The following is a 14,342-nucleotide window of genomic DNA, read 5'->3' as shown; positions in this document are numbered from 1 at the left end:
ATTAGAAAGAGAAGATAGAAACACAAATATTTTGGAGTGGTGGAAAGTGCATGAAAAAGCTTTTCCTACCCATTCCAAGATGGACAAAGATTTATTTAGTATAATGGCTACATCCGTACCTGTTGAACGATTATTTTCTACAGCAGGTATGATCATGACAAAATCACGTACATCATTGAAAGATGATGTGATGCGAGCGTTATTATGTTTGAATTCTTGGTCATCGTGTAATTTAAAAGATAAAATTAAGAATGTCAAAACTTAAATAATTTATGTATATTTAAAAATATTGTTGTATAAAGAACGTTTTAATTATAGTTTAAAAAAATAATTTATTATTTATTTTTCATTTCATATGATATTTGTTCTTAATATTTAGAACTAAGCGAGACAAGACGAGACATTTGGTAACGAGACGATGAGACCGAGAAGAGACAACTAGTAACGAGACGAGACCGAGACTCGAACGAGACTTAAATTTTTCGGAATTTACGAGACCGAGACGAGATTTTTAGTATTCTCGCCTACTCTCGTCTCGTGTGAAGCCCTAATCGCGAAAACATTCAGGGAATCTTCCTAAGACCTCAAAACGTCGAGATCTGATGAAAACTCGATTTTCGAAAAACGGGGTGAAAACAATAACTTCCCGATTTTTGAAAATTTTCAATTTTCTTAGCGGGAAGTTAAAAATTTTTTTTTAAGCCTTAAAATTGTGGATTTCAGATCTTTTGGCTGAAATTTTTTATTATTTGCACTGATAAAAGGATTTGTTTATAGTTAAAAATATTTGTTAATATTTAACAAATCATTTATTAGAGACCACTTTTTAGTCCTTAACAAATATTTCTTAGTATTTAAAAAGATTCATTAATATTTAATAAATGAATATCAGATTTATTAAATACAAACAAATCATTTTAAATACTAAGAAATATTTGTTTGATACTAAAAAATGGTCTCTAATAAATGATTTGTTAACTATTAACAAATATTTTTTTAATACAAATAAATCCTTCTATCAGTGTGTGGTTGTCACGCAATCCTAAGAAATACCGCGAAAAAAAGTTTGAAAGTTTTCATCAATCTTTTTCTCGATCTACGGGCTTTAGAAAAATTTTTCTTAGCTAAGCTACCACATGGACCTGATGTTTGAATAATTTTTATTATAATTTTTTGATCATATTATTAGAAAAAAAAATATTATATGCATATATTTACTTATAAAATCTGCAGGATTATAATGAGGAAGTAGAGTTAGTCCAATAGTGGCGAAAAATCTTCCGATACTTGCTGTTGAACCATAATACGCGACTTGACCACGACTAAGCAATAAAAGCTTGTCGAAACTATGAAACATTCTAGAGCTCGGTTGATGCACGGTAATTACTATACTTTTGCCTTCTTGTACAGCATACCTTTTCAGTCTTGAAATTAACGCTTGAGCTGAGTATGAATCCAAACCACTTGTTGGTTCCTGAAAAATATAAGTAGTAACCATATTTCAACTTTAAGATTTATTTATTTATGAAAGTTCTGACAGTTGTAATTGTAGGGTAAATACCCCAATAGATGGACACCCCCCCAATAGATGGACAAATATTATTTCCAGAAGCAATTACATTAGTTTTAAGAACAACAATCTTAAGTTGTTATTTTTTTTTACGTCTACAAGTAGTTCTGAGAGCGAAAAGTAATTTTTTTTTTAACTTTTTATTTAAAATAATAGTTTAAAAAAATTATTTAAATTGGACGTCTCGAGATTTTGCTCCGAGAGCGCAACCACTAGTAAACATGTGACAGATAGCTGGTGGACGTTATTTGTTATTATTATTAAAAATAATAAAAAAAGTAAGATTTGTACATTTGATTATGCTTATATTTCACTGAAAAAGCTAGAAATATAATATTTTAATGATAAAATCGAAAAAAAATAATAGAATTTAGTGTCCATCTATTGGTGACACTTTTCTGACCTCTATCCAATAGATGGACATTGAGTTTATATGATGGATTTTCTTATTTTTTTTTAATTTTATTGGTGGATCAATGTGAGAATAAGAGTAATGATTATAATAAGCAGACATGTACTGAAAATAAAAGTATTATTATGATTATTGAAGAAATTGAAGAGAAAAAAGAAAACGCTAAATAAAAGAGAAAATTGAGAGAAGGAAATTTAAAAGCAAAAGAGAACAGACCTATTAAAAAGAAGAAGAAGAAGACAACACGAAATGTTTTTAACGTTGTGTTTTATAAGTTTATATTGATTATTTATTAATTATTAGTATTCTTTATACTAATATATTTTATATGTTACTTTGCATGAGAAAGCATCACGTGTTCAAAAATAATAAAATTACTTTATGATGTATTTTGAAAATTACTATCCGATTTATCACCTTTTCTCTTTAATTTTATCAAGCTTTATTTTTTAGTGGAAAAAATTAATAAATAAATTATTTCTTATGTAAATAATAAATTGAAAATATCGCTTGTAAGTAGTGTCCATCTATTGGTATTGACTGTCCATCTATTGGAAATTTTGTCCATCTACTGGGGTTTTGGACTTTTTCTTATATTTTTCTTTTTTATTAAATACTACAACGTTTTACGAAGTTTTACTTATTTTTTCCTGGTTAATTATATATTTTTAGATAAATATAATTTTCTTTATCACAATTTATTTGTATATTATTGTTAATTTTTAATTACTATATTGTTTTTTTAATAGAACACGAGTTTCCTTAACTGTCCATATATTGGGGTATTTACCCTAGTAACAACGCTTATGTTAATTTTAAATACATACATTTTTTCATTTGGTGGGCATTTTAATTGTATTATGCACTTATTTAAATCAAATAATATTTTTATTCAAATGCAAATTATTTTTAATCAATTATACAAAATTTAAAATTTTCAGAAAATTATTGTTTTCGAAACTTTAGAAAGCTATTCTGCATAGTTATATCGAGAAAATGTCGAAGTGGATTTCTATATGCAAAAAAAAAAGTAGAATTTCAATAATTAATCCGTTTCGTTTGAAAAATATTCTGGAAACTTATCGCCAATTATTGTTAAAATATTTATAAGATCTCTAAAATGAATCGATCAATTTTTAAGGTTTTTCAAGTAAAAATGTGATTAAGTCTCGATCATCGATTGATAGAACTTTCAGTTTTTTGAATTTGAAGAGTTCAATGATTTATATGATTTAATTTACAAGTGTTTTGACTTGCATATAGCTTAAAATAATAGCGATTTCCGGCAATATGAATCGTTTTCCAGATTTTTTTTTTATGGACATGTATGTTAATGAAATCTTATGTTTAAAGCCTTATACAGTCTTCAAAGGTAACATTTCTTACATATACTCTGGATTTTGTCAAATTTTCTTCAATGTAATATTCATCAAAGTGAAAATTTTAGTGTGGCAAAATTTCAACTTGTGAAAAAATGACCGCGTTATGTAAAAAGTATAAACAACATTTTTTTTTTTCTGAAAAATTATGATGGGTTCTGATAGAGAAGTTACTAAAGTTTCTGAAACCACTTAATTTTTTATACATTTATTGGTTGTTGAAATTTTTAATCATTCTACGAAAATTTTTAAAATAGATTGTAAGTATTCTGATTTTTAAAAGATCCAAAAAAATTAAAGTTTTTCAGTTGTGTAATAACCTTACCATTTTTCTAATTTACTATTTTAAGTGCACAATAATGAGCGTTAGAAATACTAAACAAAAATTATATATCGCAGTAGACTTACGTCAAGTAACATTAACGATGGATTTGTGAGTAATTCGCAGGCTATACTTGTTCGCTTTTTTTCTCCTCCAGAAAGACCTCGCTTTGTATGATCCCCAATAACTAGAATATAAATAAATGGCTGTTTTTCTAATCATTTTAAAAATAGAGATTCTGTATAGATGTGGAATGTTTTACTATAATTTTTAGGTTAGCAATTAGAAAATTTTTCAAGTTAGATGCAAGGATATTTACTAAGTTATCACATATGTATATAATAATTTTGTTAACATGGTAGTGTAAATATATATTAATATATAATATGTATCTAAGAAAAAATTGGCTTTCGTGATTCGGGTGCAACTTAATATGAAATTGAGCGTAATTATATGCATGAGTCAATTTTTAGATAAATGATGAGCATTCATAGAAACACATATGTTATGAATTTTAATTAATGTCTACCATTTCATTTTTTTTTATCCAAAAATGGACCAAAAAAAAATTTTCGTTTCAATCGAAAAAAAAAAAATAGAAATCGAAAAAACACTACTCAGAAAAAATTAAAGGATGTGCGGAAAATGACAAAGTTTGATATAATAAAAAACAAATAAATAAAAGCTATTAAAAAATTTACAACTTTTTTAACTTCCCGCTAAGAAAATCGAAGATTTTCAAAAATCGGGAAGTTATTGTTTTCACCCCGTTTTGCAAAAATCGAGTTTTCATCAGATCTCGACGTTTGAAGGTCACAGGAAGCTTCCCTGACTATCCCCGCGAGGTTGTCACGGTGTCTGTATGTATATATATATATGTGTGTGTGTGTGTGTGTGTGTGAAAGTATGTGAACCGCTTATAACTTTTGAACGGCTTGACCGATTTCATCGCGGTTGGTGCCATTCGAAAGGGCTTGACCAAACTTAGATTTTGAAAACTATTTGGACCGATTCAGATCAATAGATTTTGAGAAATCTTAAAAAAACTGAAAAAAAATTTTTTTTCAAATGTGGTTTTATTGGAATAACTTTTAAACGGCTTAAAGGTTCAATTCCAAAAACTAATCAGCTCTTAACCTCAAAAAACCACGTCGATCGCCACAAGTCCGGTCAAAATCGGTTGATTCGTTCGAGAGATATCGTGAACGAAAGAAAACCGAAAAAAGTGTTTTTTCGGAATAACTCCGAAATTCCTAGCGCGATCAATTCAAAATTTGAGATTCTTTGTGAGGCTTAAAAAAACTGCGTCGAATGCTTTTAACCTCGTAAAAATCGGTTTATTCATTCAAAAGTTATTGCGGTTTAAAAATTCAAAAAATAGTGTCTTATCAAATCTCTATCAGACTTTTGAGCTCGAAGAGCTTTAAAGCATAGGAAAGTAATCTCTTTGAGCTCGGAGAGCTCAAAATAACCCATAAATTGTATTTTTGACCTCCAAGAGCTCAAAAACGTCATTGGTGCAATTTTAAGCGCTTAAGTATGGAATTAGCGGGAAGTTGCAGGGATGGCCTTCAGGGTCAACCGTTTTCCTAATTTTTTTTGGGTAAAATTACGAAAAACATTTTTTATAGAGTAGGAAAGGATAGAAAAATTTCAGCCAAATCGAAAGAGATTAGGTTAAAAAGTTGTTGATTTCGCGTGAAATGCCTCTATAGTATTGTTTAATTTTTCTCCCTTCCGGGCGGATAGTGTCAACTTTCGTTCCGCTGCGCTAAACGAAAATGCCGCTTTTCGCCTCCGTCGAGCAGAAAAATAGTATACACACCATGGTCAGTAAATAAGAAAGCTTCAGATCATATGTTTGTCGACCTCGGCTTCGCCTCGGCCAATAATTGCATATGATCTGAGACATTTCTTACTTTCCTGCCTTAGGTATGTAATATACTACAATAGACTGCTCTTCTAAGTTCCTAATACAAAAAAAAAAATTTGGAAAATCCAAAAGTGCACGACTCATAATGTTAATTTAATTATGAAAAATTTTTCGATCGTAAAGCACTCTCTGATTCTTCGTATCATGAGTCGTGCAATGATAATAAAATAAAGCAAATGTGAAAAAAAATACCAAATAGCTAAAATAGGATATAATGCGCACGCGTCTCTAGTGGGATAAATGTATTCAATATATATATGGGTGATTCTCTGTAAGGATGTCTTAAATCTGTACAAAATTGTCCGACCAAATTATTTTTGATTTTATTAGAAAAAAAATTGACAAGGGTTACAAAACTATCAGCTTAATTATAATAAATAAACAGCCGAATTAATTTTTGCTTTTTCGATATTTGTGTATCTTTTGCCATATAACATGACAGGGGACTGATTGCCAGGGGACTGATTTTTTTTATCAAATTAAGAAAAATCAAACAAACTATTTCAATGCATTGAACTTTTTAAGTTCTCAATGAATGTTTACATTAATTAGAATAATATTAAGACTTATGGATCCAATTTTATAAATAAATTATAAACAAAAATAGCTGCCAGGGGACTGAGTTTTGAAGTGGCCCAGACACATATTTCCAGCACAAACGGTGCTTTGACACTAAATAAAATGGCGATAAAGCGCTATCAGCCCTATGGTTATTAACTTAAGGCTAGTTAGATCCTTATAAACCTTACAAAAGTTAAAATAACATGCTAGATTGTTTTTTTTTTTGTGGCTTTGAACTTCTGGCAGGGGACTGATCTTAAAATGCCTGGGACAAACTTTGGTTTAATGAATTTAATGAAACAAATTAACTTTCGGTACTTTTTATTGAAGAAGATTATTAGTTAACTAATTAAGTTTATAAACATTATGGACTAAATTATATATTATTGACGAATAACTTAAAATTTAATCTTAAAGTTTTAATTTTGGGACTGGGACAGCCCAGGGGACTGACATTTCGGTGGTTTACGAATTTATAGCAAAAAAACCAAAATTTATTCCATTTTAGTTTTCAATGCTCCAAATAGAAATGTTTTTTTACTTTCGTAATAAATTTTTTTTAGTAACAAAATAACAATTTTTCTAATAAAATAATGCCTGGGACGGCCAAAAACATCCTTACAGGGAATCACTCATATAAATACAGTCTTTTGACTTTTTTTAAATTTTATTAATTGCAAATAAACGACTCTAAGTTACCTAACCATTTGGTGACCTACAATTCTTTCAAAGAATTTTTCAAAAAAAAATTTGACTCAATCAATGGATTTTTAACTTCCCGCTAAGAAAATCGAAGATTTTCAAAAATCGGGAAGTTATTGTTTTCACCCCGTTTTGCAAAAATTGAGGTTTCATCAGATCTCAACGTTTGTAGGTCATAGGAAGCTTCCCTGACTACTCCCGCGAGGTTGTCACTATGTATGTGTGTGTGTGTTTTTTTTTTTTTTTTTTTTTTTTTTTAGAGGGAGGAATCCTTTTTGCGGATTCCAGGCATAGCTGTTTCGCCTGGATATGTGAAGACTCGACGCAGCGTCATACTAAAACTCGACGCTAACGCCCCTACTCACTAAACCCTAAACCCCTTTTCTTCTTTCCTCTAATCCCTCATGGAAACCGCCGTCAAGCATTACTTCATGAGAGGAGGATCTAGCTACTGCTCTTCCTTCTGGTGGCTAAGGTGTTAACTTCCTTCCTTCTATCTTCTGATTTTTGCTCTTCTTCTTTCGGTGGAACGCAAGTTCGTGAGGACTTCTGTAGCAAACGTGTTGGTAGCGTTCCAGGCAGCTTCTGATGACAACATTGCTTCCACTAGTGAATCTGGTTGCATTCTCTGGTTGAGGATCCTCTCCAGTTCTTCACGCTGTGAATCAAAACGAGGACATACAAAGAAGACGTGCTCCGCATCTTCAGCAACTCCTGGGCAGGACAGGCACTCCGAAAAATCATTGTGCTTAAAGCGGTGTAGATACTTTCGAAAACACCCGTGTCTCTACAACATTTGTGTAAGATAGTAATTGACCTCGCCGTGATTCCGGTTAAGCCAAATGTCGATCCAAGGTATGAGGCGGTGCGTCCACCTACCCTTCTCTGCGGCATCCCATTGTAGTTGCCATCGGCCTATGCTGTTCTGCCGTTCTTCAATTCTAAGTTCTTCAGGGCTCAGTGCAGTTGACCTTTTTTGTTGGTAAAGGGCCCGTCTTTCCTCTGCTAGTACTCTAAGAGGTAGGGTTCCGGCAATGACGCACACTGCTTCTTCTGATATTGTGCGGAAGGCACTGGCAACTCTCAGGGCGCTCTGTCTATAAATTGGACCCGCTTTTCTCCATGATTCTTGCGTCTCTAATGCGTCAGCCCAAATGGATATGCCATATGTGAGCTCGGATGTTACTACTGATGACAGCAGTAGTCTTCTGCTCTGCTTTGGTCCACCAACGTTAGGCATCAGTCGTGCTAGGCTCACTCTAACTACTGATGCTTTGGCAGTCACATCAAGCATCACTCCCAGGTACCGAATGTACGGTTGTGATGTGGTCTCATGTTCTCCAACTTGTAACTTGATGGTTTCCATCGCTTTCCTGCTGGTAATGAGCACTGCTTCGGTTTTATGCTTAGCTAATTGCAAGTTCACCGTATCCATCCATAAGTTAATCCGTCTAAATGTAATGTCGAAGGCCAGATTTATCTCTTCGAGATGCTTCGCGACAATCACCACGGCAACATCATCTGCATATGCTACCAGTTTCACTTCTGCTGACAATGCTATTTTCAGGAGACCATCATACATGATGTTCCATAGCAGATGACCTAGAACTGAGCCCTATGGTACACCACCAGTAATATCATACTCCTTAGGACCACTTTTTGTGTCATATTTGAGGACTCTGTTTATGAAGAAGCTTGCTACCATTCTACGAAAATACCCTGGAACTCGTTTCTCTTCGAGGGCGCGCATTACGCAGTCCCAGTTAGCAGAGTTGAAAGCATTTTTAATGTCTAATGCAGCAACCAAACAATACTTTTTTGTGCCGCGATTCCATCTCTTTCCAGCAATCACATCCTTAGCTGTGCTGACGACCAGGTTGATTGCATCCAGGGTTGACCGTCCTTTTCGGAAACCAAATTGGTTGTCTGCCAGGAGTGGATCAACTACTGCTTCTATTCTTTGGTGAATTATCCGCTCCAATATCTTACCCGCCGTGTCTAATATGCAGAGTGGACGGTAAGATGATGGTTTGTCAGGTGGCTTCTTTCCTTTCGGGAGCAGTACAAGTCTTTGCCGCTTCCACCTTTCAGGAAAGACTCCTTCCTTGAGACACGCATTGTAGGTATCTATGAATAATGCCGGCGCTGCTTTAATAGATGTTTTTAAAGCAATGTTTGGAATTCCATCCAATCCCGGCGTCTTATTATTCCCTACACGATTGCATGCCTCCATCAATTCTTCCTCTGTGACAGGTGGTATGTCTTCAGGGTCAGGCTGCAGTGACGAATAGATCAACTCATGTTGTTGAGGAAACAACGTACAGACGATTTTCTCTAGTAGTTGTGGACATGTGGGTGACGGCATTGGTTGACATTTCAGGTGGATCATGACCACCTTGTACGGTCTGCCCGACAGATCTTTCTCTACCTCTTCGACGAGTTCCTTCCAACAGCGTCTTTTGCTATCCTGATGGCTCTATTCAATTCTCGACGGGCCTTTTTGTACTCTGCCACCAGTTCTGCAGAGTTAGGTCGACGGTACCCACGCTGAGATATTCTTCTTCTTTTAAAACACTCTTTACGAAGAGCGCTGATGTTATCATTCCACCAGTGTACCGAAGATCGATGATTTATGCCACGTTCTCGGGGCATACAAGCGTCGCAGGCCTGGGTCACTCTCTTCATTAGCTCTTTTGCTTTCTCTTCAGCACTTACTGTGGTAGTCGGGTAGTCGCTATCTAAGGCTACTATCAAAGTAGCTGGGTCAAAAGCTTTCACTTTCCATCCAACTGCGTTAGTTTGTCTGGTTGCTCTTCGAGGGTTCTGGTCAGTTGATACTTCCCAAAGGACGGCGTAGTGGTCGCTGGCAGTGTAGGTGTTCATAACTACCGAAGAATAGTGTTTCCTCTTGTAAGACTGCTGCTGACGAACGTAAGATCCACTATAGAGCTTGCCTCTCCTTTTGAATATGTTGGTGTCTCACTAGTGTTAAGGAGGACAACATCTAGTGTGGCCATCGTTTCAAGTAAAGCCTTTCCTCATGCATTGGTAAACTTGCTGCCCCAGTCTACTGCCCAGGAATTGAAGTCACCTGCTATTGCTACGGGAAAGTGTCGCCTTGCATCTATGGTTAGACGATCAAGAAAATCGATGAATTGTTCCAAAGAAAGACTCGGTGGAGCATAGCAGCTGTAGAAACGAATTCCGTCTACCCATGCTGCTACAAATCCGGCTTCTCTGTTGTTGACTGCTTTCTGGAATGGTAATTTGTCACAGGACCAAATGACAGCTTTGTTGGTACTGTCCGATTTCCAGGGTTGGATACTCAGATGTTTATATGGTTCTGCTATCATTACTAAGTCTAGCTCTAGTTCGCGCACGGTTTGTATGAGCAAATCATACGCAGCCTCACAATGATTGAGGTTGAGCTGCAGTATCTTCATGCTCGTTTATTTGTCATTTTCTTGAGTGACTAGACTCGCTCGGGGCGGTGAAGATTCCGATCTCTAACACTCACTGCGTACTTCCTGATTAAGGCCCGAAGTGACTTGCTCCTGATCCACTGCTGCAACTTACACCTCGGCAGAGCAAGCTCACATCAGCCGTGGCCCGCATCGTCGGAAATAATCGACACGGTTCCGGACACTCCCAGTGAGTTACAGCAGGGAACGATCGTCTTGCGAGGTCAATTGGTGTGACCAACCCATTATAGGGGAGTTTCGTCCACGGAAGCGTATTTTATTTGGCTCCTACCCTCTTTACCTCATCAACTAAGAGACTTAGCGTCATTCAAGGACAACAAGCGTTCTCCCATCCACTACGGGGAGACGCGCCTGGTACCAGTTTCTCCTCTGCCGCAGGTGTGTGTGTGTGTGTGTGTGTGTGTGTGCAATTTTATCGCGGTTGGTGCCATTTGAAAGGGCTTGGTTAAACTTATATTTTTAGTATAATTTGGACCGATTCGGATCAGTAGATTTTGAGAAATCTTAAAAAAACTAAGAAAAAAATTTTTTTCAAATGCGGTTTTTTTTTGGATAACTTTTAAACGGCTCCACCGATCGATTCTAAAAACTAATCAGCTCTAGACAATAAAAAACCACGTCGATCGTCACCAAGCTGGTCGAAATCGATTAATTCGTTCGAGAGATATCGTGAACGAAAGAAAACCGAAAAAGTTCGATCAATTAAAACCTGAAAATTCTTCATGAAGCTGATAAAACTGCGTCGAATGCCGCCAACCGCGTGAAAATCGGTTGATCCATTCAAAAGTTATTGCAGTTTGAAAATTCCAAAAGTAGTGTTCTGTGAAACTTCTATCAGACTTTTGAGCTCGAAGAGCTCAAATGCATAGAAATACTATCTCTTTGAGCTCGGAAAGCTCAAAATAACACATAAATTGTAATTTTGAGCTCAAAAATCTCAAAAACATCATAAGTACAATTTTAAGCGCCCAGGTATGGAATTAGCGGGAAGTTGCAGGGATGGTTTTTAGGGTGAACCGTTTTGCTAATTTTTTTCGCTAGTTACAGTGTTTTCAGGGTTTCATACATGATGGACAAGAAAATTTTTTGTATTACTCATGCGGGAAAAGTAGTATTTTGACGCTCGCTGTTGCGGTTGAAAAAGATCCGTTTGCCCATTTTAAAATTACGCGTGAGTTTTTTCATAAATAAAATTGTTATTTGAGTGCGACAAGTTTACTTGTCGCACGCAAATTATTCTTGGCGAACTCAAACTATCCTTGACGCATTCAATTGGCTGTGAAAACTGCTAAAATTAAAATAAATAACAAAAAAAAAACACAATCTAACTGTCAATATTAAAGAAGTGAGGTTGACATTACAATATTTTTGACGATAGTAAAAATAATTTATTAATATTGAGCTGTTTAATTGTGATGAAAATTAATTTAGCAAAAATATGATAATTTTGGTGAAAAATAAATTAATGACATGAAAAATTTTTTTTTTAAATTGACATGTAGGAATTTTACAAAATAAATAATACAATTTTTATGAATAATTTTTTGGAGCAAATTTTTTTGTTAAAGAAAATTTAAAAATTGTAGTCACAGCTAAATTTAATGTCATTTAATTTTATGTGTTGATTGTTTCAGTGTGTAAATTTATTTTTTGTTAATTAATATTAATTATTTTGCATTTATTATCTGATTTATATTTGTTTCTTTTTTTTTTTTAACTTTTTATTTGTTCTTAGGGACTCGCTTCGCTCGTGCGTTCAACTTCGCTTTTGTGGGCAGTCGACAACTTGTCGCACTTGTTGCACAATATACTATTAAACTATTTTGATTTTTTTTTCCGTCTCTATTGCACTTAAATAATTTTCGAAAAGTATGAAATTAATCTCCATTAAATTATTTTGACAATAGTATCTGGAATATCTTGATTCCGTGAACTAACAAGAGTATAATAATAAAAAATTTTTCAATGGTAAAGCCCTCTCTGATGTTTCGCATCATGAGTCGTGCAAAATAGTTGCCGAAATGAGGCAAAATAGTATATTTACACATCTAGGGCAGGAAAACATGTGGTCTGAGGCATTCTTATTTACTGCCCATGGTGTGTATACTATTTTTCTCCTCGACAGAGGCGGAAAGCGGCATTTTCGTTTAGTGCAGCGGAACGAAAGTTGACATTCTCCGCCCGGAGGGGAGAATAGTATACAGAGTGTCCCAGAAGTAACGGACGCCATTGTAGCATCTGATAAACAAAATAATTCTGAGACGAAAAGTCCTTAGTCATTTTTTAATCAGATGCATAGATAATTAATTATTAATTAAAATAACGTCCTTTTATGCGTTAGAGAGAGAGAGAGAGCGCTAGTGTCAAGTCAAGTGCGTTCCAACGAAGACGCTTGCACGTGTGAATGTGTAAGTAAATATGTGTGACTAAGTTAGCTATAGAAACTAGTTAGTCATACAGTTAGTTGTGTCTTTGTTTGGCACATACTTTACTGGAAACTGGCGCTCTCTCTCTAACAAATAAAGAGACGTTATTTTTAATTAATAATTAATTATCTATGCGGTTAATTAAAAAATGGCTAAGGACTTTTCGTCTCAGAATTATTTTTTTCATCAGATGCTACAATGGCGTCCGTGACTTTTGGGACACCCTGTATAACACATCTAGGGCAGTAAAGTAAGATATGTCTCAGATCACATGTTTATTGACCTCGGTTTCACCTCGGATAACAATTACATGTGATCTGAGACATTTCTTACTTTAATGCCCTTGGCATGTAATATACTATTTCGATCGTAAAGCACTCTCTGATGCTTCTCATCATGAGTAGTGCAATATATAGAAACGGGTCTCAGAAATGCATCATTGCTTGTTTATTAACTCGACGCTAGACATCACTGATGTTCTGAGTTTCAACTGGAGTAAAAAATGTTAAGAAAATAGCAGAGGAAAATAACAGAGGTTTCTTTACAGAGTTTATTATTATTTGAAGAATCATTCAAGTATTTTTACTGTAAATATGCTGATAAATTAGGATGACATGTATGACATTTTTTAGACGATTTCGCGAGTTTTTAACGGCAACATTCCAAGCGGCACAAATTTTTTTTGTTAATGTTTTGTTGAATTTAAGTTGACGATTATTAATTTTTTAACTTCTTGTTGAGTGAAATCTATCAAAAAGTCAACATTTTTTTTGTGACGCCTGGAATTTTTGAGTACGCTCATTTTGAATTGAATTTGAAATTGTTGAAAAATTATTATCCGACAATTTTAAGATTTTATTAAGACTTTTTTAAGACGCTCTATAATAACAAAAATTAATTTTCACAAGAAATTAAAGAACCAAATTTTAAAAATCTGCTCTCGAAATTTTATTTTGGTGTCTTAAAAGAGTTTTAAAATAATCTTGGTTTGTGTCATGTTTAAGATTTTAAACAAACGACGTTTTTAAGACGATTTTTTTACACGAGAATTTTTTAGAATAATTTTTCACTTTTTCATCAGATCGGATTTCTTTCTGAGAATTTTAGTAAAGCTCTATTAACCACACAGTAAAAAATTTTTCGTCATTGTGTAAAGTGTAAAAATGTTTGTGTAGAATTTAACATTTTAGTGTGTAGAAATTAACATTTTAGTATGTTGATTCAATACAATAGAGTGTTGATTCAACACAAATTGTGTAAAAAAAATCATCAACACAAATTTTTGTGTTAAATTTGACGAAAAATTTTTTACTGTGCACGCCAAATGCCGCTAAGTATTTTAAAATCGGTTGATTTCCCTAAAAGTTATTGCGGTTAAAACTTGGCACGAACAATTTTTTTGCAGTGTAGAGATCAGCTAAAAACGGATTTTATGAAATTCCACCACCAAAGGGGATTACGGAGGTATTAATGATAAAAATTTCATATTCTTGAAGCATAGTTTTTGCAAACATGAAATTTGATGGGAATATTTTTTGATCACGTAGACGCCAGC

At 34.1% G+C, this 14,342-nt stretch overlaps 1 protein-coding gene across 2 annotated transcripts in view; it reads right to left on the bottom strand.

Annotated features, from left to right (window-relative positions):
• The window catches only part of LOC123272582 (ABC transporter G family member 21), a 153,816-nt gene that overhangs the window by 32,225 nt on the left and 107,249 nt on the right, over window positions 1–14,342 (bottom strand). For both annotated transcript variants that reach the window (XM_044739480.1, XM_044739481.1), the window contains exons 5-6: window positions 3,770–3,870; window positions 1,219–1,474 (exon numbers count right to left, since the gene is read on the bottom strand). In XM_044739480.1, the coding sequence (XP_044595415.1) occupies window positions 1,219–1,474; window positions 3,770–3,870 (357 nt within the window). The remainder of the gene's footprint in view (window positions 1–1,218; window positions 1,475–3,769; window positions 3,871–14,342) is intronic.

This window comes from Cotesia glomerata, linkage group LG10 (assembly GCF_020080835.1).
Source record: "Cotesia glomerata isolate CgM1 linkage group LG10, MPM_Cglom_v2.3, whole genome shotgun sequence".
NCBI lineage: Eukaryota > Metazoa > Arthropoda > Insecta > Hymenoptera > Braconidae > Cotesia > Cotesia glomerata.
The sequence above is the reverse complement of the archived record's forward strand: the minus strand, read 5'-3'. Positions and strand labels throughout refer to the sequence as shown.